Source organism: Embiotoca jacksoni, unplaced genomic scaffold (assembly GCF_022577435.1).
Source record: "Embiotoca jacksoni isolate LCO1_2020_lvr unplaced genomic scaffold, fEmbJac1.0.p SCAF_40, whole genome shotgun sequence".
In the NCBI taxonomy this organism is placed as follows: domain Eukaryota; kingdom Metazoa; phylum Chordata; class Actinopteri; family Embiotocidae; genus Embiotoca; species Embiotoca jacksoni.
In genome coordinates this window covers 2200001-2209736 of record NW_027185393.1, presented here as the reverse complement: position 1 = coordinate 2209736, position 9736 = coordinate 2200001, and the positions used below count along the sequence as shown (strand labels likewise).

The 9736-nt window shown below is 40.0% G+C and overlaps 1 protein-coding gene across 1 annotated transcript; it reads right to left on the bottom strand.

Annotated features, from left to right (window-relative positions):
- Positions 1-243: 243 nt before the first annotated feature.
- LOC138209779 (nucleoside diphosphate kinase B-like) lies at positions 244-3813 on the bottom strand. The gene is made up of 5 exons (XM_069168570.1): positions 3704-3813; positions 2027-2159; positions 1054-1155; positions 861-973; positions 244-505 (listed from the first exon to the last, which is right to left on the bottom strand). The coding sequence occupies exons 2-5, from the start codon at positions 2153-2155 to the stop codon at positions 391-393; spliced, it is 459 nt and encodes a 152-aa protein (XP_069024671.1). The 5' UTR covers positions 2156-2159; positions 3704-3813; the 3' UTR covers positions 244-390.
- Positions 3814-9736: the final 5923 nt, after the last annotated feature.

Genomic DNA, 9736 nt, shown 5'->3' with positions numbered 1-9736 from the left:
AACCACAACATCTAATCCTGCAGTCTGAGTGCAGGAGGCCACTACAGGATCATATGTGCACCAGTGAACACAACATCTGGTATTGTGAGCATTTTATTGGAAAGCAGAAGACCTTTAACAAACCTGACAGTCAAAGACGAGTTTCAAGTGATTAACTGAACATTCAAGGACATGATGGAATGTTTCTACAGGAATGAACGCTCAGGAATGAACCTGGACTAACACGGACCTCGGCAGAGACCATCCGAGTACAGTATGACGATGAGCGGGGGGGTGGGAGGGGGTCCGAGGATCGTGAGACATGAAGAACGTCGGTTCTCCTCCCCTCCAGGCTACAGGTGAAAACCGGAAGTGTGAGGCAAACGTTCCGGTGGCGTCCACCGCTGCAGCTCAGTAGAGCCAGCTGAAGGCACAGCTGGTGTAGCTGACCAGCTCCTCGTCTTTGAACCACAGAGAGATCTCCTTGTTGGCACTCTCCACCGAGTCGCTGCCGTGGATGATGTTCCTGAGAGACGGGCGAACGTCACAACGTGCTCCACACAAATCTCCAACTGTCATATTTGCTCTTTTAACCTCCAGAAAATCACAATAATGAATGCAAATTCAAGAATACTACAACTAAAATATTAGTGATGTGCAGCAGGATTGTTATCTCATCCTTCTTTATCAGGTAGATTTAACAGGTAAAATGCATTTTTTTTTTCTAATTGCTGCAGTTTTACACAAAAAAACCAACAACCTCAAATTACATCAAAATTTGAGAAAACATACTGCAAAAATCTCAAGTTTTCAATCGCAAAATCCCGGAGGCCTGATTTAGGGACATGAACGTTGCCATGGCAGCAGCCAAACAGACTCACTTGCTGACGTCGATGCAGAAGTCTCCTCTGATGGTTCCGGGTTTGGAGTCGGCCGGGTTGGTCTCACCCAGCATCACCCGGCCCGTCTTCACTGCACCTTTACCTTCCCACACCTGGAACACAACACGGTGTTAGCTGCTCTGTTCACACAGCGGAGAAGGTTTTAGACGCCATGACAACCACCATCTCTTACCATGGCAACCACTGGACCAGAGCTCATGTAGTTGATGAGGGTGGGAAAGAAAGGTCTCTCCTTCAGGTCGATGTAGTGCTGCATCAGGAGGTCCTCGGAGGCCTGCAGCACAAACACATGACACAAACCAACTGAGCTGCCATCTTCACACAGCGACCTGTGGAGGTAAAAGACAAGAAGCTGCACCTGTTCCACATCAGCTCAGCACATCCTGGACATTCACTAAGTTCAACGTAATAATCACTGAAGAGATGGCGGACACTGTGCTGCAGACAGTCCTGGTGTCATTCAACTGGAACAATGCCCCAATATTATAAAATAGATCAATAAAGAAAATGATATTGAAGTAAAAATCTATGGTTTTCATGCCCTGTAGAGGAGCAGAGGGGAACCCAGCTCATTTTCAGTAGCTCCAATCAACAGATGTTCCCTGAACACATCACACACACCTCCAGAACGGTTCTGATTCTATCGGTGGACCAGCAGATCGTCTGGTTTTAAACTCGGGAGTTTTAAAGGTGTTCGTAGCCGACGTGTTGAATAAGAAGGCGTTTTGTAACTGCAGCATCAGCAGCTCTCCATCAGCTTATGAAAGCTCTACGACGGTCACGTGATCAGGTCACTGTGATCGAACCACCTGACGCGGCCAGAAAAATACTTTAAAACGTCAGACTGAAGCTTGACATGTCTGCAGATGTGATGTGAGCATTTACACTTCATCCTCCTCCCTCAGTGACCTGAACACATTTCTAACATCAAGAGATTCACACACGTCTTTCTAAATAAATCCGTCCATAATGCATGTTTATAAATCCAAAGCAGAGCTGAGGGGAAGTTAACGCCGGCTCACATCAGATGTTCGAGGATCACAAGCCTTCAGCTCTGCTAATCTGCAGCGACGGTCAGGAATAGACGAGCATGCTAATCAGATCACCGGTGTGTGCAGAGGGATGAAGACGGGACGTTCACTCACGTGGAGCATCTTCAGGGCGACGAGCTTGAAGCCCTTGGTCTCGAACCTTTTGATGACCTCACCGACGATGCCTCTCTGCACGCCATCAGGCTTGATGGCGATGAAGGTGCGCTCCTTCAGCTCGGCCATGACTCTGAAACAGAGCAGGGGGGAGAAAGGGGATGATGTCACAGCGAGAGAGGGCGCCGCAGGAGGACCGACGCCCGGAGGAGTCACTCACCCCGCCGCCGAGGGCCCGGCCGCCGAGGGCCCGGCCGCCGAGGGCCCCGACCCCATCGCTCTGAACAGCGCCGGGCTCGGAGCGAAGCGGCTGCACTGACCACCTCAGCAGGACCTGGGCTGGAAGCCCCGCCCACAAAGTAATCACCTTTATCCTCCCACTTTCTACTTCCAGTCACAACTCAGGACCGACCGAGGCTCAGCTTCATCCACTTCTTCAGAAACTCTCCAATTCATTCTTTATAAATTTAATAGAACCAAGTTTCACTGAATTTTTTTTTTTTTTTATTTTTGCAGCCAGTTGACATTATCAAAGTAAAACAAATATTTTAAAACAATTGTTCAGCGGTCCGATCAGCTGTTGATGGTGAACGGTGCAGAACGTCGATCGAACGAGTCACACCAACGTTTAGGTTCATTTCCAAGTCTTGATCTCTTGGCGTGGACTCAAAGCTCAAGTATAAATCTCCATGTCCATGCCAGCGTCTCCTGTGACCAGTTACTGGATCTAATCCCACGCCGGGAAACAACAGCACGTCCTGCCGGCAGTCCAATAACTCCACGACCTTCAGCCTGACGTCCTAAAGCCCAAACAAACGCTTCGTCCTGCAGGTCTGAACCATCAAGCTCCAGAGGCCTCCTCCTCCTCCTCCTCCTCAGAGGCCTCCTCCTCCTCAGAGGCCTCCTCCTCCTCCTCCTCCTCCTCAGAGGCCTCCTCTTTAGTGGAATAAACACTCTAATCTCAAAAACAACATCTATGCAACACATTTCCAAAGACAGATGGAGGTCATGGAGATCATGGAGATCATGGAGGTCATGGAGGTCATGGAGATCATGGAGGTCATGGAGATCATGGAGGTCATGGAGGTCATGGAGGTCATGGAGCACCACTTCATGCAGCTCTGAGACCAGCGGCTAAATCTGACGTCTATTTAAAGAGGTTTGATTGGCAGCTCTATTAACTCCTCGTGTGCACCGTCTCCGTTACCGGAAGAACACGGCGGGTGGAGCGGCCTGTAAGAAACCGCCATGTCTTGCGTGACAGATCATGACTTCCTGATTGGCTGGCTGCTGCACGCGCACGGTCTGCGCCCTCTGGACGTGACGTCATGGCTGCCGGCTGGACTGGACAGCCGGTGAGACAGACAGCGTGAGACAGGCAGACGGTGAGACAGACAGCGTGAGACAGGCAGCCGGTGAGACAGGCAGCCGGTGAGACACCCCGTCCCCCGCCGGAGCGGCCCGGGCCTCCACACACTGCCACATGGTGTCTTCTGTTCCGGGACACGCCGCACCGAAAAAACACCTCCCGGAACCGCATTCATGAAAACGGAGTTCTACTTAAAGCCGAAGTTCGACTGGACCGAACCGAGTTCAAACTCAGCCGAACCGCCGACAGGAGGAAGTCAGATGGAGCTCAGAAACACCGGCACCGGGGGGAGAATATGCTCACAATACCTTGACGGTGACTCTCCGGTTCGGCGGCAGACAGCAGGGACTCCGGTTGACGGTGGAGAAGAACCGCGGAGGGTGCGCAGCCGCTATTTATGAGCGGAGGCGGAGACTGACACGACGGCAAGTCACCGGAGCCAAAATTAAAAAGGCGCTTTGCTCAGCAGTCTCGCGGAGCCACACGCCTCAGCTCTGGTCTCGCGGGATCATAATTCTTTTTTCTTTTTTTTTTTTAAATAAAGTTTTTGTCTGCAGGAAGACACTTTTTATGTCTCTTTATCAGAATCCATTCAAACCAGCACGAGATGAAGCTTTAATCTGAAGCTGAGACACCAAAGTCTCTGAACCAGACACACCTATGGACTCTGTCTCTTCCAGAGTTGGACTCTCATCCACTCTTCTTCCTCCATGAACACCTTTCACTCACCACAACACACTTCTCACTGTGATGCACCTGAGAAGAGGACGTGAAGGTGTCTTCAGGTCCAGTAGAGAGAGGTTACAGTGTCACAGTCCGGCGCTGCGTGGACATCTTTATGACGGTGTAGTTGTTAGAGTTGTTACATGTTGTTAGATGTTGTTAGATGTTGTTAGAGTTGTTAGAGTTGTTAGATGTTGTTAGATGTTGTTAGATGTTGTTAGATGTTGTTAGAGTTGTTAGAGTTGTTAGAGTTGTTAGATGTTGTTAGATGTTGTTAGAGTTGTTACATGTTGTTAGATGTTGTTAGATGTTGTTAGATGTTGTTAGATGTTGTTAGATGTTGTTAGAGTTGTTAGATGTTGTTAGAGTTGTTAGAGTTGTTACATGTTGTTAGATGTTGTTAGATGTTGATAGATGTTGTTAGATGTTGTTAGATGTTGTTAGAGTTGTTAGATGTTGTTAGAGTTGTCAGAGTTGTTACATGTTGTTAGATGTTGTTAGATGTTGATAGATGTTGTTAGATGTTGTTAGATGTTGTTAGAGTTGTTACATGTTGTTAGATGTTGTTAGAGTTGTTACATGTTGTTAGAGTTGTTAGAGTTGTTACATGTTGTTAGATGTTGTTAGAGTTGTTAGAGTTGTTACATGTTGTTAGATGTTGTTAGATGTTGATAGATGTTGTTAGATGTTGTTAGATGTTGTTAGAGTTGTTAGATGTTGTTAGAGTTGTTAGAGTTGTTAGAGTTGTTAGATGTTGTTAGATGTTGTTAGAGTTGCTAGATGTTGTTAGATGTTGTTAGATGTTGTTAGATGTTGTTAGAGTTGTTAGAGTTGTTAGATGTTGTTAGAGTTGTTAGAGTTGTTAGATGTTGTTAGAGTTGTTAGAGTTGTTAGAGTTGTTAGATGTTGTTAGATGTTGTTAGAGTTGTTAGAGTTGTTAGATGTTGTTAGAGTTGTTACATGTTGTTAGAGTTGTTAGAGTTGTTACATGTTGTTAGATGTTGTTAGAGTTGTTAGATGTTGTTAGAGTTGTTAGATGTTGTTAGATGTTGTTAGATGTTGTTAGATGTTGTTAGAGTTGTTACATGTTGTTAGATGTTGTTAGATGTTGATAGATGTTGTTAGATGTTGTTAGAGTTGTTAGAGTTGTTAGAGTTGTTAGATGTTGTTAGATGTTGTTAGAGTTGTTAGATGTTGTTAGAGTTGTTAGAGTTGTTAGAGTTGTTAGATGTTGTTAGATGTTGTTAGAGTTGTTAGATGTTGTTAGATGTTGTTAGATGTTGTTAGAGTTGTTAGAGTTGTTAGATGTTGTTAGAGTTGTTAGAGTTGTTAGACTTGTTAGACTTGTTAGAGTTGTTAGATGTTGTTAGATGTTGTTAGAGTTGTTAGATGTTGTTAGATGTTGTTAGAGTTGTTAGATGTTGTTAGAGCTGTTAGAGTTGTTAGAGTTGTTAGATGTTGTTAGATGTTGTTAGAGTTGTTAGATGTTGTTAGATGTTGTTAGATGTTGTTAGAGTTGTTAGAGTTGTTAGACTTGTTAGAGTTGTTAGATGTTGTTAGATGTTGTTAGAGTTGTTAGAGTTGTTAGACTTGTTAGACTTGTTAGAGTTGTTAGAGTTGTTAGAGTTGTTACATGTTGTTAGATGTTGTTAGATGTTGTTAGATGTTGTTAGAGTTGTTAGAGTTGTTAGAGTTGTTAGACTTGTTAGAGTTGTTAGATGTTGTTAGATGTTGTTTGAGTTGTTAGAGTTGTTAGATGTTGTTAGATGTTGTTAGAGTTGTTAGAGTTGTTAGATGTTGTTAGATGTTGTTAGATGTTGTTAGAGTTGTTAGAGTTGTTACATGTTGTTAGATGTTGTTAGATGTTGTTAGAGTTGTTAGAGTTGTTAGACTTGTTAGAGTTGTTAGATGTTGTTAGATGTTGTTAGAGTTGTTAGACTTGTTAGAGTTGTTAGATGTTGTTAGAGTTGTTAGATGTTGTTAGATGTTGTTAGAGTTGTTAGACTTGTTAGAGTTGTTAGATGTTGTTAGAGTTGTTAGAGTTGTTAGATGTTGTTAGAGTTGTTAGAGTTGTTAGATGTTGTTAGATGTTGTTAGAGTTGTTAGAGTTGTTAGACTTGTTAGAGTTATTAGATGTTGTTAGAGTTGTTAGAGTTGTTAGATGTTGTTAGATGTTGTTAGAGTTGTTAGAGTTGTTAGATGTTGTTAGAGTTGTTAGAGTTGTTAGATGTTGTTAGAGTTGTTAGAGTTGTTAGACTTGTTAGAGTTGTTAGATGTTGTTAGATGTTGTTAGAGTTGTTAGACTTGTTAGAGTTGTTAGATGTTGTTAGAGTTGTTAGAGTTGTTAGATGTTGTTAGAGTTGTTAGAGTTGTTAGATGTTGTTAGATGTTGTTAGAGTTGTTAGAGTTGTTAGACTTGTTAGAGTTATTAGATGTTGTTAGAGTTGTTAGAGTTGTTAGATGTTGTTAGATGTTGTTAGAGTTGTTAGAGTTGTTAGATGTTGTTAGAGTTGTTAGAGTTGTTAGATGTTGTTAGAGTTGTTAGAGTTGTTAGACTTGTTAGACTTGTTAGAGTTGTTAGATGTTGTTAGATGTTGTTAGAGTTGTTAGAGTTGTTAGATGTTGTTAGATGTTGTTAGAGTTGTTAGAGTTGTTAGATGTTGTTAGATGTTGTTAGAGTTGTTAGAGTTGTTACATGTTGTTAGATGTTGTTAGATGTTGTTAGAGTTGTTAGAGTTGTTAGACTTGTTAGAGTTGTTAGATGTTGTTAGATGTTGTTAGAGTTGTTAGACTTGTTAGAGTTGTTAGAGTTGTTAGATGTTGTTAGATGTTGTTAGAGTTGTTAGACTTGTTAGAGTTGTTAGATGTTGTTAGAGTTGTTAGAGTTGTTAGATGTTGTTAGAGTTGTTAGAGTTGTTAGATGTTGTTAGATGTTGTTAGAGTTGTTAGAGTTGTTAGATGTTGTTAGAGTTGTTACATGTTGTTAGATGTTGTTAGATGTTGTTAGATGTTGTTAGATGTTGTTAGATGTTGTTAGAGTTGTTAGATGTTGTTAGATGTTGTTAGAGTTGTTAGAGTTGTTACATGTTGTTAGATGTTGTTAGATGTTGATAGATGTTGTTAGATGTTGTTAGATGTTGTTAGAGTTGTTAGATGTTGTTAGAGTTGTCAGAGTTGTTACATGTTGTTAGATGTTGTTAGATGTTGATAGATGTTGTTAGATGTTGTTAGATGTTGTTAGAGTTGTTACATGTTGTTAGATGTTGTTAGAGTTGTTACATGTTGTTAGAGTTGTTAGAGTTGTTACATGTTGTTAGATGTTGTTAGAGTTGTTAGAGTTGTTACATGTTGTTAGATGTTGTTAGATGTTGATAGATGTTGTTAGATGTTGTTAGATGTTGTTAGAGTTGTTAGATGTTGTTAGAGTTGTTAGAGTTGTTAGAGTTGTTAGATGTTGTTAGATGTTGTTAGAGTTGCTAGATGTTGTTAGATGTTGTTAGATGTTGTTAGATGTTGTTAGAGTTGTTAGAGTTGTTAGATGTTGTTAGAGTTGTTAGAGTTGTTAGATGTTGTTAGAGTTGTTAGAGTTGTTAGAGTTGTTAGATGTTGTTAGATGTTGTTAGAGTTGTTAGAGTTGTTAGATGTTGTTAGAGTTGTTACATGTTGTTAGAGTTGTTAGAGTTGTTACATGTTGTTAGATGTTGTTAGAGTTGTTAGATGTTGTTAGAGTTGTTAGATGTTGTTAGATGTTGTTAGATGTTGTTAGATGTTGTTAGAGTTGTTACATGTTGTTAGATGTTGTTAGATGTTGATAGATGTTGTTAGATGTTGTTAGAGTTGTTAGAGTTGTTAGAGTTGTTAGATGTTGTTAGATGTTGTTAGAGTTGTTAGATGTTGTTAGAGTTGTTAGAGTTGTTAGAGTTGTTAGATGTTGTTAGATGTTGTTAGAGTTGTTAGATGTTGTTAGATGTTGTTAGATGTTGTTAGAGTTGTTAGAGTTGTTAGAGTTGTTAGAGTTGTTACATGTTGTTTGATGTTGTTAGATGTTGTTAGAGTTGTTAGAGTTGTTAGATGTTGTTAGAGTTGTTAGAGTTGTTAGACTTGTTAGACTTGTTAGAGTTGTTAGATGTTGTTAGATGTTGTTAGAGTTGTTAGATGTTGTTAGATGTTGTTAGAGTTGTTAGATGTTGTTAGAGCTGTTAGAGTTGTTAGAGTTGTTAGATGTTGTTAGATGTTGTTAGAGTTGTTAGATGTTGTTAGATGTTGTTAGATGTTGTTAGAGTTGTTAGAGTTGTTAGACTTGTTAGAGTTGTTAGATGTTGTTAGATGTTGTTAGAGTTGTTAGAGTTGTTAGACTTGTTAGACTTGTTAGAGTTGTTAGAGTTGTTAGAGTTGTTACATGTTGTTAGATGTTGTTAGATGTTGTTAGATGTTGTTAGAGTTGTTAGAGTTGTTAGACTTGTTAGAGTTGTTAGATGTTGTTAGATGTTGTTTGAGTTGTTAGAGTTGTTAGATGTTGTTAGATGTTGTTAGAGTTGTTAGAGTTGTTAGATGTTGTTAGATGTTGTTAGATGTTGTTAGTGTTGTTAGAGTTGTTACATGTTGTTAGATGTTGTTAGATGTTGTTAGAGTTGTTAGAGTTGTTAGACTTGTTAGAGTTGTTAGATGTTGTTAGATGTTGTTAGAGTTGTTAGACTTGTTAGAGTTGTTAGATGTTGTTAGAGTTGTTAGATGTTGTTAGATGTTGTTAGAGTTGTTAGACTTGTTAGAGTTGTTAGATGTTGTTAGAGTTGTTAGAGTTGTTAGATGTTGTTAGAGTTGTTAGAGTTGTTAGATGTTGTTAGATGTTGTTAGAGTTGTTAGAGTTGTTAGACTTGTTAGAGTTATTAGATGTTGTTAGAGTTGTTAGAGTTGTTAGATGTTGTTAGATGTTGTTAGAGTTGTTAGAGTTGTTAGATGTTGTTAGAGTTGTTAGAGTTGTTAGACTTGTTAGAGTTGTTAGATGTTGTTAGATGTTGTTAGAGTTGTTAGACTTGTTAGAGTTGTTAGATGTTGTTAGAGTTGTTAGAGTTGTTAGATGTTGTTAGAGTTGTTAGAGTTGTTAGATGTTGTTAGATGTTGTTAGAGTTGTTAGAGTTGTTAGACTTGTTAGAGTTATTAGATGTTGTTAGAGTTGTTAGAGTTGTTAGATGTTGTTAGATGTTGTTAGAGTTGTTAGAGTTGTTAGATGTTGTTAGAGTTGTTAGAGTTGTTAGATGTTGTTAGAGTTGTTAGAGTTGTTAGACTTGTTAGACTTGTTAGAGTTGTTAGATGTTGTTAGATGTTGTTAGAGTTGTTAGAGTTGTTAGATGTTGTTAGATGTTGTTAGAGTTGTTAGAGTTGTTAGATGTTGTTAGATGTTGTTAGAGTTGTTAGAGTTGTTACATGTTGTTAGATGTTGTTAGATGTTGTTAGAGTTGTTAGAGTTGTTAGACTTGTTAGAGTTGTTAGATGTTGTTAGATGTTGTTAGAGTTGTTAGACTTGTTAGAGTTGTTAGATGTTGTTAGAGTTGTTAGAGTTGTTAGATGTTGTTAGATGTTGTTAGAGTTGTTAGACTTGTTAGAGTTGTTAGATGTTG

Coding starts and splice junctions, on each gene's coding strand:
- LOC138209779 (XM_069168570.1), bottom strand. CDS start 2,155: ATGGCCGAGCTGAAGGAGCGCACCTTCATCGCCATCAAGCCTGATGGC. Junction 1,156..2,026: donor TCGCCCTGAAGATGCTCCAC/GTGAGTGAACGT, acceptor TTTGTGCTGCAG/GCCTCCGAGGACCTCCTGAT. Junction 506..860: donor TTCTGCATCGACGTCAGCAA/GTGAGTCTGTTT, acceptor CCCGTCTCTCAG/GAACATCATCCACGGCAGCG.